We start from the raw sequence: 17,009 nt of genomic DNA on the forward strand, positions 1-17,009 counted from the left end.
ATATTATTTTGAATCAAATATTCAATCAAGGAGGATGAGAGCCCCTCAAAATGATGACGGGGGAAAATCTTCACATCCACAAATTTTTATCTTCAATTATGCAAGTCGTGTGACTGGTCTAATGAAACCAAGATGATTGCATGTGAATGAGTTCAGAACAACAAAGTTGTATGTCTTGTTAAATATGTCAGAGGTCGAATCTTGTATTGAGTAAAAACCCATTCTTAATTATATTAATATATTTATGAGTTCATATTAATAATTTTTTCATATTATATTGATATATAAAACTTTAATGTTTCAACATGTACACAAACATGTTACGTGAATTATCATCAGTAATTAGTGATGAAGAATTAGACAAACAAATTGAGGAGCATTTTTGTGTTTGGTTCCATAATCATGTAAGCTTGCAAAATTTATGGTATTTCTTAATTTAATATTAATTATGTATACATAAAGTGATGCAAATATTTGGTTAGGTGAATTTGAGTGGCAAAGTTATTGCAAATCCACTAATTCAAAGCATAGGGCGGGAGCCAACTCCCAATGTGAAACATTGATCAATGTATTTTTTCAATTGATACAAACTTCATATTGTTGAATGAAGTCAGAGTAGGTCGATAAAAAACTATGGTGTTTGCGTGTCTGCGTTAGGAGGTGGAGCTCCACACATATGAATTATTATAGAAAACTTATAAACATAATTGAGTTAAAATATGCAGAGTTACCAATAAAAAGAGTGATTATGTTCAAATGTGAATGGTATAATCTAAGTCCACGAGAAACTAAAATTCATAATAAATATGGAATTGTAGACATTTGATCATCAAGAAGATACATGAAATATGATCCATTCATATTTGCTCAACAAGCTGAACAAGTATATTACACGCCTTACCCTGACTATTGTCGTGATAAAAATGGTTGGATTGTTGTAATTAAAACTAATGCACAAGGTACAATAAATGCTCCTGAAACTAACATGAAAGAACCTTTTCAAGAGAATGAAATATTGCAACTGCCTGTAATTGACGTAAATACTAACCTCAAAGGCATTTTACAAGACGATAATAGGCCAGTAAATGAAGTTAATGTCTCCAATATCGTTGAGGAAGAAGAAGATGTTGTGAAGGAAGAATCTGTTTCAGAAGAAGATGAGGAAGATATATTATCTGATGATAGAGATAGTGACCAGGAAGCAGGAAGACATCGATAAACATATAGAAGAAGATGACTGATAGTTTTTTTTTTTTTTTTGTGCATGCTAATTAATAACCTTTGTATTTTTAAAGTATGATATCAATAACTTGTGTACGTGTACTTTTAGTATGATGACCTTGATGTTTATATATTTTTTTTCATATATATATATATAATTATCAAAATAAATGTCGGAACATTCAACACCTTTGAATAGGGGAAAAGGTAGAAATAGAACATTTTATAGGACCACACCTTCACTAGATGCCAATTCTGGTTCACAATATTCTTCCCCCGACTCCACACCTGTTGTCCCTTCCACACAATTCAATCTCCAGTCATCACCCCCACAACCTTTTGCTCCCATGCCTCATCAATTTCCATATCCTAGAACCACGATGCCATGGGGTTATTACGGTGTTCCACCCGCTTCCTACCCACTAGATGTTGTACCACCAAGTAGCCAATATGTTGAGGGAACTTTTCATATGCCAAACAGACCTTCCCCATACACATTTATGCTGACCCTGCAAGGATTCTATTCATCTTCTTTTTCTGTACAACACTCTGAGCCCATTCCAACTGAACTGTTTGGCACCAGCCGAGAAGATGGTAAAAAACGCTTATCTTGCGATGAACAGTATAATCAGTGAGTATCGTATTTATTATTTTGAATTTATCACTTACAATTGTTATACATTCAAATTAATATATATATATATATCTTTTGTATGGGACAGTTTTATCCCTGAGAGTGGCCCACTGGACAAATTAGCAAAGATTTGGAAGGCACGATACACTGAACCGTGGACTCATTGGAATGAGGTGCCAAAAATAATATAGAGGATGTGGCTTGAAGAATTTAGTGTAAGTCAAATTATAATTCTTTATTAGTACAAGTTTGTATTTAAATTTTTAAAATATATATATATATATATATATGATTCTTAACTTAATGTAGAAGATGTATTTCTGGCAACCCAAGGAGAATGATCGCATATGGCTCACATGGAATAAGTCGGGTAGACGAAGTTTTAGGAGACATATGCATCGAATTAAAAGCGAGCAAAACCAGGCAATGTGGATGGATCCCAACGTGCGTAAAGCACTTGATGCAAAGTAGGCAAGAGAAAGCAATAAGAAAATTGCCACAAAATAAAAAAAAAAAAAAATCGTGCTTCCGAGACCGGTGGGTCACTCGACACTGGTAGGTGATTAGTGGTTAATTTTGTAAAAATTATGTTATAATTACACCTTTCTTTTGATCTTAAAAATGGCTTAAATTAGATATTAATATATATTTTATGGTTATATGCAAGTTTAAATTGAAAGATGAATGAAATGAAGTTCTAAAGTAAAATTTAAAAATAATAATAATAATAATAATATATAAAATAATATATAATACATATACATCATTATATGCATGCATGTAATATATATAATATATAATTTATTAATAACATTAAATTATTTTTTTGTAGGCATGAAGAATTCAAACCCATGAAGACTTAAAGCCCATGAAAAATTTAAGCTCAAAAAGAATTCAAGCCCATGAAAAACTCAAGCCCATAAAGAATTCAAGCTCAAAAAGAATTCAAACCCATGAAGAATTAAGGCCCAACTTGAGCAACCCATGAAAGATATCATTTGGAGAAAGCCCAAGGATTATTTTTAATCCTAATGAAGATTAAAAACCAATTTATTGAAATCTATTTTTATTTTTTTTATGTGAGTGTTTTATTAGGTGTATTTTTTAGCTAAAATCCATTTAATATTAGGTGTGTATTATAGCTAAAATCTATTTAACTTTATAAGTGCTTTATTAGGTATGTATTTTAGCTAAAATCCATTTAATTTTAAGTGTGTGAGTGCCCATTAGATATAATTATGTCTAGTTGAATAATTCAAATTGTATGGTTTGTATTGCATCTTGTGGCCTATAAATAGCTCACTTGATTGCATTTGTAAGTGTGATTATAATTTTTGAATTAAAGTTTAGTTGTTTTCTTAGAATTCTCTCTTTGAGAATTGCTTTTGTTCTCTCTCATTTTCTTTAGTATTTCCTCTTGTGATCTTATTTCATTTCTTTCTTCTTTTAAATTCTTATGTCATTTATGGTTACTTTATTATTCACCGCCTAAATGGCCGGTTAGTTTATGCTTTTAAATTTTTGTAATTTTAATTCAAGTCATTTAATTGTTCACCGCCTATATGGCCGGTTAGTTTCTACTATTTTAATTCCTGTCATTTAAATTCTGTTATTTAAATTATGTCATTTAAATTCTTGTCAATTAATTTTCAAATGGAGATGAGTAGCTAAATTTAATCTTGGGTTAAGGCAAGGACAGTATCAAACGCCAATGATTCCCAAAGAAAGCTGCGCTTTAAATGAGTAACATTAATTTAAACTTCAGTATGAGTGTGTTTTGATTATTGAGAAATCACTAGGTTTGGATTGGAGTGTAAGCCTAACTTAGAGCTTTCATGTGACGCATGAGAGTTACTAGAACTGGAAACGCTATCATATCCAAATCCGGATGATTAATTTAGTTGTTTTGTGTATTAATTATAATTGAATTTATGGTAGTTGCTTAAATTAGAATCCCGCATATCATGTATGGGGATTGCTTAAACTATAACTATCATTATCTCTAATTGCATTTAATAACAAACCCTCATATCTGAAATTAAATTAATGTTGCTAATCTTTTATGCTAAAATTTGAGAATCAACGGGTTGGCACTGAAATTGTCTTAACTTGAGTACTATCCAATTTCATATTCTCATGTTCAGTATTTATTTCAACTTCTTCCTTGCTTTATTTTCTAGTATTTGTTATCTAAAAAAAATCATAAAAAATCTTGTTATCAATCCATCCAAATACGTGTGCGTGTGTGTGACATTCTTTTTCTTTTGCCATAAATAAATCTCTCAGTTGACGACCTGAACTCATCCAGAAAGTATAAATTTAAATTTGGACTATAACTGCACTCGTACACTGATGAGTATAAACCTCTCACCTAAATAAAGAAAAAAATATAAAATTTTTATTGTGTTTTGTTTTGTGTTTTAATTGCAGGGTGAGAGTGCAGTCAGTAGGTCCATTCCATTTTCGTTGACTCAAATAAGTTTGGTAATTACTTATGCTAAGTTATATTTTTCTAATTTACTTAAATTATATAATAAGTTTAGTTTCATCAAATTTACTATATTATTTATTAATTTCTTATGTAAGCAACTGAATTGAATCGCAAGCCCAATGAGTTTGAATTCTTCATGAGAACCGATACAAGGAAAGATGACAGATATAGGGGCGTCGTTGTAAGTTTATTTTATAAATTAAATTAAATTTTTATTTTAAAATAGTTTCTTAATTTATACGAATGTTTTAATTTTATAGGAAAAATATGACAGATTAAGTGCAAAAACATCTTCATCATCCGTAAGTATCGAAGAGTCCTCGTTGCCTACAGTTAATGAACATGACCTCTTATCTCAAGCTGTTAATAGACGGAATAAAAAGAGTCGAATATACGGGCTGGGCTCCCAAGCTAATCTGTTATATTCAGCTATATACGCCAATCGTTCCAGCCAATCATCTTCAAATATATCACAAGAGTTTGAACAAATGAGACTCAGAATCACCAAATTAAACGATGAGTTACTTGAATCCCGGGCTGAGAATCAGCAATTACGATAGTGGCAAGAACAAATGATGGCGTGGCTGACAAAAATGAATACAATAATATAACGATTGACAAAATAATCTATTGCAGATGTTGGACCATCGACTGTTCTGAATGGATCTAACTCGGTAGCCGATCAAAACGGGGTGATGCTGAAAAAGATGTAAATGATAATAATAATGACGATTGATTGTAATTGAATGTTATAAACATTGATAATATTAAATTTTTATTTGAGATTTTTCAAATGAAATTTTCATTACTTATTAATATTAATTTTCTTTTTAATGTTAATTTTGTTTTATTTTTAATGTAATCATTGATAATATTAATATTTTCTTTCTAATGTTATTTTTTAATATTTTATTTAATTTTTTTAAAAAAACTTTCTTGTTATTTTAATTTTTTTAATTCTATTTATAATTTTTTTATTATTATAAAAGAAAATTTTAATTTTAATTTTAATAAATTTTAAATTTTAAAAACATTTTAATATGAATTTTAATTTTATAAATTTAAAAATTAAAAACATAATTTAATTTCATAAAAATATATTATTGATTTAAAATATTAACATCAATTTTAATATTTTTTATATTATTTTTAATATTTTATTTATTTAAAAATATTTGCGACGGGACAACCCAACACAGATTGTCCGTCACAGATCTGCGACAAGATAGAGTGCCCGTCACAGATTTGTGACGGGGTATTGTATTTTTTTTTTAAGTAAGAATAATATTAAAACAAAACAACGCTGAAGCAATTACAACCAAGGCCAAGACATATCCAGGACCACAAAAATACCAAGGGAAACATAGCACCAATCACCCTCTGGAGCAAACCAACAGAATAAAGAAATAAAGAAATATATACAAAAATCACAAGACAACTGTCGAGAGCACCCCAAACAAGAAAGAGCAACTACTCTAAAATCATTTACAAACGCATAATAAAATAGAGCATAATCCCATAAAAGTGAGACCACAAGGGAACAAGAGCTCAAAAAACAAAGGCACCAAGCATGAAAATACATGATCACAGCAAACAGCCACTCCTGATGGGAGAATAAGCTAAACTCTTGGAAGCTTCTAAATATGACGAAGGGCATAACTCTGCAAAGATGACCTAAAATGAACCGTTGACAATCAGGTCCAAACAGCACACTGGATCTGAAGTGCGAACTGAGAAGCAAATCTCTCCAGATCCCGAAAACATCTATTGTTACGCTCCTTCCAAATATAATACACCAAAGCATGAAATACCAATCCATTAGCCACCTGCCAGGGGCTCTTTCCACTCCATCTAGCAACTGCCCAAAGCACACCCACATCCCATCGACGTTAAGGCAAACTGAATTTCTTAGATCTAAGAAAGCCAACACCACTCGAGAAAATGGACACTCATAAAAGAGATGATAATGACTTTCCACATCAGCCATGTAAAGAAAACATCTATTTGGAAAAGATAAAAATAGGTTAATACGATCAAGAGTAGATAAACGTTCCCGAATTGGCAACTAAAGAATAAACTTATGGGCTGGTATACCTTTAAGAGACTAGACAAGCCTATACCACAAAACCCTAGGGCGTTGAACTTGAAGATCCTAGAATTCTGCCTTGACAGAAAACTCCCCATTCGAGTTTGAAATCCAACAAGGCTTGTCTGGCTATGGATCAAGTTAGAGTCTAGGGAAATGAGGTCTCCGGCCAGATCCAAGAGCCATCTTTAATAAAATTTGCTACCTTAGCTAGACTAGCAATACCTAATTGTTGAGGAAATTGACGAGAGAAACGATCAATTAGAACACCTAACGGGTGCCACTGATCATGCCAAAGAAAGGTACTATGACCATCTCCGATCCTCTAACCAAACCGGGATCTCATAACACCCCTTAGAGAGAGTAACTTCCTCCAGTACCATGGGTAGGCATAGGGTATTTTAAGCAGCCAGAAACACTCCCCTTTAATCCGATATGAATAGACTCATTTAACCTAAAAGGACTCTTTGTCCTTTAAGAGCATATGCCAAATTAACTTGGCCACAAGAGCTTGATTCCAAATATAAAGAGGCTTTATACCCAAGCCTCCCTGCTCTTTAGGGTAGCAAATCTCTCTCCACGCCACCTTAACTTTATTAGAATCAGCTTCATCACCACTCCATAAAAAGTTTCTGATTAATTTCTCTATCTCTTTGATCACTCGCTTCGAAAAAATAAACACAGATAGCCAATATACATAAATGGAAGATAAAATAGAATGCACCAATTGCAGACGCCCCCAAAGGAAAGTAACTTACTGCGCCAGGAACAAATCCTAATTTTCACCTTATCGATGATGGGCTGACAACTAGCATAAGTAAGCTTTGATGACAGCAAAGGCACCCCCAAATATCTCATAGGCAAGTTGACTTTTCAGAACCCCGAGGCATTAAACAAATCTTCTCTCAAAGCTTCATCTGTACATGAAATAAAGCAATCACTCTTCGAAAAGTTAGCTTTAAGACCAGACATAGCAGAAAACCTCTCCAAGCAAGACTTCAATAACCTCACAGAATCAGGGTCTCCATGAGAGAATAGAAGCAGATCGTCTACAAACATAAGCATTACAAGCCGAAACTGCTCGTATTTCCAATGAAACTGTAAGTTTGAATTTGTCGTACTTTGGCACACAATACCATGTAAGACTTGCATCACAAGAACAAATAGGTAAGGGGAAAGGGGGTCCCTTTGCCTTAAACCTTGACCTCCTGGAAAATACCCATTAACTTGCCCATTAATCTTAACTGAATAGCAGGGAGTCGTAACACACTCACGAATCCAAGAACAAAATTGCGGAGGGAAATTCATTAAATTAAAAACCATTAGCTAGGAGGAAATCCCATTCCACTACATCATACGCTTTAGCTAAATCCACCTTCATCGCACAGCGAAGAGGACCCTTATGGAGATGGTATTGAAAAACTAACTCTTGGGATAGAAGGACATTATCAGTAATAGTCCTCCCAAGCACAAAAGTTGCTTGAGCTTTATCCACCAAACCCGCAAGCACTAGCTTAATCCTATTGGCCAGGATCTTAGTAATGACTTTGTACAAGACGTTACAACAAGAGATAGGTCAAAACTGCGATGGCAACTTAGGGTTAGGGACTTTCGAGATGAGACAGATGACTATTGCATTAATTTGCCTCAATAAGCGACCCGTAGAGAAGAAATCACGGATTGCATCCACCACATCAAAACCCACAATTTCCCAGGCCTTTCGAAAAAATTTAACAATAAAACCATCTGGCCCAAGGGCTTTATCATCACCCATACTAAAAAGGGTTCTCTTAATTTCCTAAGAAAAAATGTCAGTAATAAGCCCCCCCCCCCCCCACTGATTCTGAGACAGGCGTCTTTCAATTAAGGGGGCAACTTCATCGGGGTGTTAAGGAGCTAAACGCATACTTTGACCAAGAAGATTCTGGAAATATGATCTATCACGGGGTATTATACCCTACCACAGATCTGTGACGGGATGGCTTTCCCGTCACAGATCTGTGATTGGATCATCTCACCCCATCACTAAAATTCTGCGACGCCTTTTTTTGCGACGGTTTATTACCTCGTCACTAAAAATTTAGTGACAGATTTTATGTTTTTAGTGACAAATTTTTCCATTACTAAAATTGATTTTTCTTGTAATTGATTTTATTGAGGATGGTTCCTAAATCTGGCTGAAGACTTCTTTCTCTCCGTCTTCAGACCTTGTTTGGAATCACCTTCCTAGTCTCCCTCGTCGATCTTGAGCGTTGTGATGAGCCTTATTGGTTTCCAGCCTCAAGCGGGGTTTTTTCGATTAAAGCCACTTTCCAGGACCTTCAGGTCAGCGTCCTCGGGTTTGTTGGTATCGGTTAGTTTGGTCATCTATGGGTATTCCTACCCATTCATTCATTCTCTAGTTAGCGATTCGGGAGCATTTATCTACTCTTGATCGTATTAATCTATTTTTGTCCTTTTCGAATAAATGTTTTCTTTGCAGCGTGAATGTATAAAGATATAGCCACCTATTTTTTAAGTGCCCCTATTCTCGTGAGGTGTTGTCTTTCTTTCGCAAATCGAATAAATTGAACTGGCCTTGGCGTTAATGGAATACTAGAGTGCGGTGAGCAACTGCGAGATGGAGTAGCAAGAGCCCCTGAAAGGTGGCGAATAGGTTGGCACTGCATGTTTTGGTGTGTTCCATCTGGAGGCAGCATAACAACAGGTGCTTTTGTGATCAAAAGGGATCCGCTCCTTAATTGGCTTGCCAAATTCAATAGACAATATGGGCCCATTTGATGACTATCTATTTCAAGTCATCTCTTTAGAGTTATACTCTTTGTCTTGTCTAGTGACTTTCGAGAGACCATATTGTTTCTCCTTATCGAGCGATCGCTTGTTTGCTTCTAAAGGCTGGTTATTGTAATCTTGGTGTCTCATGATTGGTTTCAGCCTTTGTTTCTGGATGTTGTTTTCATTTTTCTATTTGTTGTTATATATATTTTCAATTCTTTTCTTTTCTTATTTATTTTATTTTATTTTTTCTTAGCCCAAAGGGAATTGGTTGTTGTGTCTTAGCCCCTGGTTTGCGTTGGTGGTTCAAGGTATGTCTTGGCATTAGTTTGTAGCTATTTTGGCATTATTCTTGTTTTATTTATTCTTATTTACATAAAAAAAAATAACTTAAAAAACTGACTGTAATTTCATTTTCAATTTTTTGTTTTCGTCTTTACCATAAAAGCGGAAAGTCAATAAAACGAACCCTAAAGTTGCGTTCTCTTTGTTGTTTTCAAGTCATTTTTAGTTTTTAATTTTCTAAAATAATGAAAACGCGTTCTCTTTACTGTTTTTAAAAATGCATTTTTGAAAACAAAAAAAAAATTATAAAGAAAACTCAAAACAATAAAAAGTTATTTTGAGTGTTTTCATTCAAAACAAACTTAAAAGTCAAAACACATTTATTTATTTATTCATATTTTATTATTATAATGAAAAAAAATATTACAAAATTCATTAACTTTAAAATGTAGATATTTTTTTAATAATGTATAAATATTAAATATTTTTAATTTACTGAATAATCAAATTTATTAAATAAAATATCATTAAAAAATTATTTTCAAAATTTCAAAGAGAATGCGTTTTTTAATTTTCTGTTTTGAAAAATAGATTTTTAAAATGACAAAGAGAACGTGTTTTCAATTTTCTAAAAACAGACTATCAAAACAGAAAACTGAAAATAAATTCAAAACTCAAAACTAAAAATTGAAAAGTAAAGAGAACGCAATCTAAATTGTTCATTTTGAACATGTCTGCATGCAAAGCAAGACATCCAAGTCGTTGTAGAAAAATTAGCCATTCACATATGGTAATGGTTACCATAATCGAAGTCGAATCTTTTTTCTTGCTTTTGTCTTGCCTTTGTGTTGGTTAAAATTCATACATCTCGATAGTATCAGTTTAAGTGTACATTGAATAAATGCTCAAATTTATATTTTTATTTGTATTATACTTTTTTTTATATAATTATTCAAATTTTTCGTTATTTCGATTACACTCATGTATTTTTACTTTTGAATCGATTTAATCCATATATTTTGATCCTTTTTTGTGTAATAACTCAAATTCTTCATTATTTTATTACACTCATATACCTTCATTTGAGAGTTAATTTACTCTCCTGTATTTTGATCCCTTTTTTTTCGTGTGACAAGTTAAATTTTTCATTATTTCAACTACACCCTTGGATCAGTATTTTCGAGTCAATTTGACCCTTGTACTTTAATATGTAAAAAGTTAAATATAAATTACTTTTATCTCAAATGTAACCATTGGAGCAACAGAGAATGAATTGCTTTCAAAAAAGCATTTTTAATATTTTTTTAGTATTATAAAACAGATCTGAAATGTTTCTAAAATTATAAAAATAGTTCGAAAACATTTTTTTGATATTTCTCAGTTTGTGGTAGGAAATATTTTAAAAACACTAAAATGACACTATTTTAATACTTTCGTATATCAAAAACTATAATAATAAAAATTAAAATATAGTTATCAATTTATAACAAAACACAAAGTTAAAAGACTAACATTTACCACCATGTGTCTCTGTGGGTGTGTTTGTGTGTTCGTCATGCTCATGTAGCTAGAAATATCACACCACATATGCTCATAATAATAATAATAATAATATAAATAAATTATTGTTTTCCACACCAGTGCTCATCCTAAATTCCAATATTGCTTCTGGAATTAATTGTCTTTGGGGGGTGAATTAAACGTTACATATTTAGGTTAAAAAATGATTTTTTTTAATAGAAATTTTATGTAAAAATGTCACCAAAAGTATACATTTATTGATACTTTATATGATCTTAAGTATGGCAGTCACTGAGACTGCAACCCACTGAACCAAGGCTTCTTTAGCATATGGATTTCTTGTTCCTAATGAGCAAATATATAACGATTTCATCAGTTATTGAGTTAAGCACCAAAGTTATCATTTAGATATATAGTTGACTGTAGATGGTAAGTTTCTAAGACCAAGTGTTTGAATCGGGATACAGCCTTAATCATATGGATCATGTTTAACATCATGTTTCTAAAGAGATAGTTCGCTCAAGGCCATTTTGCTTTTATCATTAATTATATATAATTAGGGCTGTACTTTGTGCTATACACATGAAAGTTAAAAAAATATATTTAATTCTTTAGATAATATTTATACGAAGATAACTTTGAGTACAGTGGCATAATTGGTTCTGTGAGTTGATTTATGTGTTTTTTTTTTTTTTTTTGGCTTTGATATTTAGTTTTTGATTGGTTTTATGGTATTCTATATCGAGAAATAAAAGATAATTTAAATAGTGTTCTTGGTTAGATATAACAATATATTTGTAGTTGGAAAAGAATATTTGTCTCTAGATTTATCTCCGAGAGATCTATGAAATAGAAAATAGTCAGGGGCGCAAGGTCTCACACAAACCCTCCGTTGCTTAGTCCGTGAAAGTATATATATAGAAGTAATATAAATATAATTTAATTGAAATTCCAATCATATCTTGATTGCAGAACTCACTCCTTACACATATAGATTAAGACTGTCAGGCAAAGAGGCATCCGAGTTTTTCAGGAGTATTTGTTACGGATCTCCAAACAAAAATTTCAGAGACTAGTTGACGTCTTCTTGGACTCAAAAAAAGGCTCCCAAGAGGGTCTCCCAGAGACACCAATAAGAGGTCCCTAAGAAGGTCTCCCAAAAGTACCCGACATTGTCCTTCAGGAAAGTCTCTCGAAGACTATTAGTCTATCAAGCATACCTCTTTTGGCTTTCTCCCCTTGGGCTTATTTGAGCTTAGATTCACTTTTTTAGATACAATAAATAGTAATATCAGGTCAAACAAATGATAATTTATAATTAAAACTAAAGAAAAGTATGGTATTATTCTTGAATATTTTAAGAAATCAATCTAAAAATTGAAACTCAAACAAAGTTAAGATATTTTTTGAATAATTAACACTAAAATAATTAAATATACTAGAATTGACAGAATGGGTAACCCAACTAATAGTTAGCCTTATAAGAATTAAATGGCAAATGTACTAAGGTTTTGCTACCAAGTAGGTAACTTTTGTTTTTACATAATTACAAAATCTTACCAATTTATATGAAATTTCTAAATAAAAATATCAGTTTGTATAGGCTAGTGCTTTTTTTTCTGAAAGAACTCAGCAACACTAAAATTTGTCAAAAAAAAAAAGAAAATTAATGATATATATAGCTAAAAATGCTTACATAAAATGATGTATTTTATTAATAATCCATTGTCTTGTTTTTGGCCATCCTCTATCCCGATGTCCTAAGATTCCTTCTCAGCCTCAGGGTCGTGATAGGAAAGACTCTGCTAACAAGTCTACTGTTGAGATCCCTGAAGATGTCTCTAAATCTATTTCTGTTAAGTGAACTATGATGGAGTTGTTGATGGAGAATAGGTTTTGCTCTTTTACAGGGGAGGAAATAGACAACCCTTTTCTTAGGAATTTGAATTTTCCTTTAGAAAGAAGATGTGATGATAAGTATGAGATGGATATTGAAAATAAAGATAAACGTGATCGTATAGAAAATGAGGTTTCTACATCTAATAAGACAGATAGCTTGGGATATGTTTCTATTAAATCCAAGTCTCAATCAAAGAAATAGAGGAAAAAGAAGAAGAAACCTCAAAAGGGTTCCAATGATTCAAGACCCATGATTACGGATCTAACTTAATGGTACTAGTCTTTTATATATTTTAACATGAACATGTTGATAAGTTAGCTTTGTTTTCAGAGTTATTCTTTAGTGATTTTTTTTCCTAGCTAGTTTGTTTAGTTTTTTTGTGGTTGTTTAGAGTATGTCTTATCATAATCTATAGACACTTTGCGGTTTTTTCTATCAATAGTTCATAGTTATAATTTTTTTTTGTCTAGCAAGTAAGAGAAATATAATTATAAAATTATTATTGCTATCATTTCATTTTACACAAATCTTATAAAAAAATATCTCAAAAGAAATGACTTAAAAGACTTGTTTGACTGCAATTTGGTTTTCAGTTTTTTGTTTTCGTCTCAACTACAAAAGCGGAAAGTCAATAAAACAAACCCTAAATTGTTAATTTTCTTCTTTGGCGACTTTTGGACATGTCCACATGCAAAGCAAAGCAAGACTTCCAAGTCGTTGTGGAAAAATTAGCCATTCGCATATGGTCATGCTCACCATAATCAGTGTCCAATCTTCTTTCTTGCTTTTGTGTTGGTTAAAATTCATACATCGTGTAGTATCGGTTTAAGTGTACATTGAATACATGCTCAAATTTATATTTTTATCAGTATACTTTTATACACACTTTTTTTATATAATCATTTAAATTTTTCATTGTTTCAATTATACTTATATACTTGTATTTTTTAATCGATTTAATCTATGTATTTTGATCTTTTTTTTATGTAGTTTTTCAAATTTTTCGTTATTTTGATTACACTCATATACCTGTATTTTGGAATCAATTTAATTTCTTATACTTTGACTTTTTTTTTTCTTGTGGCAAGCTAAATTTTTCATTATTTCAACTACACCTACCAACATTTTCAAATCAATTTAACTCTTATACTTTGACATGTAAAAAAATAAATTGACTCATATCACTTTATATTTTTTTTACGCGTTAAAGTACAGGAATTAAATTGACTAAAAAATACAAGTAAATTAATGTAATCAAAATAACAAAAAGTTTAAATTATCACACAAAAAAAATATCAAAATATTAAAGTTAAATTAACTTAAATATACTTGATCAGGAATGTATCACACAAAAATAACATAAAACAGAGGGACAAAAATATAGATTTGGGCATCATTAAATTTATTAAATTACTTACATTGTCATGTTTGAGAGAAATTAGTGGAATGAGTAGCCTCGCTATAAGCATGGGAGATTATATCGAAAAAAATCTCTTAATTTTCAATCGAATAAGATATCTTGTTAGGCAGAATTAATATATGTTGTATTTAAGTGAATCTTCAAACGACAGCGTTTTAAGGAAGGGCAAGAGGGTCTTTTGGCAACCCCCATGGCTGCCCAAAATGGCAGCGTTTTGGGCCCTAAGTGGAGGGCCAAAACGGCAACCCCCTGCCGTTTCATTTGGCATGCTTTAGCTTGTCCTTTAGCCTACCTCTTCCCCGATCGTCGATTCTTTGTTGTACCTTTATACGATACAATTTTCACCGCTTGTGTTCTCTTTATATCAGCTACAGTCGCCTTGAGATGGGGTATGCACAGCCTCTGATTATCAGCTTCATTTAGGATTTGTTTGCTCATTTCTCTGTTTTCATTCTCTCTAAATAGCCTTTACGATTGCTTATTTTCTCTCTAGGGTTTGTGTCTCTAACCTGTAGTTGTGTGGTTATGGGACCGAGTGGTTATGGGACCGATTTGAATTGAGAGTTGTTCTTTGTACAGTGAGGTTTTGAGAGTGAGTTTGTACATTGAGACTGCAATCGATTTTATCCCGATAGTGCAGTGAGCTCTCTTTACCAGAGCTCAACGTGGACGTAACTTTCTTTAACAGGTGAACCACAATAAATTGCTTGTACTTCTTTCGCTTTGATTTGTTTTACTTTTCTGTATATATTGTTGGATGAGTTACTGCTAAAATCGATCTCTTTATAAAAGAGGTTGTGGAGAGTTGAGGTTGGTCTCATCCCAACAATATAAACACAATATTATTGATTAATTATGTGGAGACCAAGCAGACAGAAAAGTACAATAATTGGAAGTATAACAGCGTAACAACTAATTGGGAATAAGATTGGTATTGACGTACGACTGTTCTAACAGCAACATTTAACTTTAATTATAACTTTACCAATTATCATAATAATAATAATAATAATAATACTAATTTTCCCTATGTTTGTTGTGTCTATATGAGATTAGGTTCATCGATTGATAGTTTCAAATTTGTACTTTCTTGATTTTTTTGTTGGTTTTTTTTTTTTTCATATTTGGCAGTCTGGTTATATATAAAGTTCAGAATTTGATTGTATTTATGTTTTTTACGATGACTTGAGATGCTCGCATTGCATCTTTTTTTTTTTTTTTTGTAAGTTCAGTCAAATTTTAGGGGCTCAGATTTAGGCAGAGCCGGCCTCAGATTTTAGGGGCTTTAAGCTAAATTTTATATGGGACCCTTTACGACTATATTTAAAAATAAAATTAATACAAAGAAAAAAAATATTATATAATTAAAATTCATAATATTTCACTTTAAATTTACTCTTTTAGCATTTTAGATGAAAAATAAATAATTAAACTATTATAATTAATTTGTTCCAACATATGCTTTTCAATAGACATAATCGCCATTCCATTAATGTAGATTCACTAATAACAAAGAGATCACAAATATTGAAATATATACACAAAATTAATTAGTAATTTAAGAGCTAATAAAAAAAATCAAAAGATATACCTAATAAATCACACAACGAGATGATGAGAATGAAAATAGAATCACCAAACATAATGCATAATTATGAAATCAATTGGATTGAGGACCTACGTATGTGCAAATTGATGGCAGATGCAGTGATAATGGATGGATAAAAAATTGAGAATGAGTGACACTAAAGAAGACGATGGAATCACGACCACTGCTTGCTGCATGAAAATAATTGTGATACAATCATACAAGGGGGAGATTGAGATTAATTAAAAATACACGGAATAATTGTAAGGGAATAAGTGCTACTGCGAGACATATGGGAATGTGATTGATTATTAATAAAGGAAAGTGAGATATTGAGATTAATTAAAAATTATATTGATACTCATGGGATTAATTATTGATAAAAGAAATATGAGAGATTGAGATTAATTAAAAATTTACAATGATTTAAAATAAGCATGGGTCCTAATATCTCTTTAATTTTTAAATTTATTATTTTTAATTAATTTTATTTCATTAATTAATTTAAAATCTAAAAATTAAAATGGGCAAGACCACTGCTGGCTAAAAATGGGCATGGGCCCTAGGCGGCTGCCTAGGCAGCCTACGCCCAGGGCCGCCTTAGTCTAAATTTTCTAACTTGACTTGCATCATGACAAGAACTAGTCACCATTGAATTTTTTGCATTTTCTTGAATATTCTTTTAGTATCTTTGAATTTTATACATATAGTTCCAATAATTTTCCACAAAAAACCGCAGATAATATGATGATAGTTTTGGATTACTTGTAGCACTATATATGGGTTCCCACTAAAAATTGCTATAGAAGTTAAGTGGTCTCAAGTTCATGCATGAAACATATTTAAGACAGCTCTAAAAAGACTACTAATGTGAAGTTAATTAGATATTGACCAAGATAGATGGAAGTCTTTTTGAGATAAATTCATATATAAATTTTTATGATACACGTAATTTATAAGGTGTGCCAAAAAGTTAGGGAGTCATCATTTTCATAGACTTGAGTTTACGGGTCCTCATTTTCAATAGTGACTTGCATGACCAGCACTTTTTTCCACACAATTTCCCTATAAATTCCTTGATTACCATC

At 31.6% G+C, this 17,009-nt stretch overlaps 1 protein-coding gene across 1 annotated transcript; it reads right to left on the reverse strand.

Moving 5' to 3' along the window:
- Positions 1-7,305: 7,305 nt before the first annotated feature.
- LOC127802266 (uncharacterized) lies at positions 7,306-8,206 on the reverse strand. The gene is made up of 3 exons (XM_052337979.1): positions 8,092-8,206; positions 7,753-7,977; positions 7,306-7,640 (listed from the first exon to the last, which is right to left on the reverse strand). The coding sequence occupies exons 1-3, from the start codon at positions 8,204-8,206 to the stop codon at positions 7,306-7,308; spliced, it is 675 nt and encodes a 224-aa protein (XP_052193939.1).
- Between the last annotated feature and the right edge of the window lie 8,803 nt (positions 8,207-17,009).

The sequence above is a fragment of the Diospyros lotus genome, chromosome 5 (genome assembly GCF_014633365.1).
Source record: "Diospyros lotus cultivar Yz01 chromosome 5, ASM1463336v1, whole genome shotgun sequence".
In the NCBI taxonomy this organism is placed as follows: domain Eukaryota; kingdom Viridiplantae; phylum Streptophyta; class Magnoliopsida; order Ericales; family Ebenaceae; genus Diospyros; species Diospyros lotus.

What these genes read in the sequence shown, in the direction of transcription:
- LOC127802266 (XM_052337979.1), bottom strand. Translation starts at nt 8,206, where the DNA reads ATGGGTGATGATAAAGCCCTTGGGCCAGATGGTTTTATTGTTAAATTT. An exon ending in CCGTGATTTCTTCTCTACGG is followed by an intron (nt 7,978 to 8,091) that starts GTCGCTTATTGA and finishes TCTTGTACAAAG; the next exon opens with TCATTACTAAGATCCTGGCC. An exon ending in GGATTTCCTCCTAGCTAATG is followed by an intron (nt 7,641 to 7,752) that starts GTTTTTAATTTA and finishes GGTATTTTCCAG; the next exon opens with GAGGTCAAGGTTTAAGGCAA.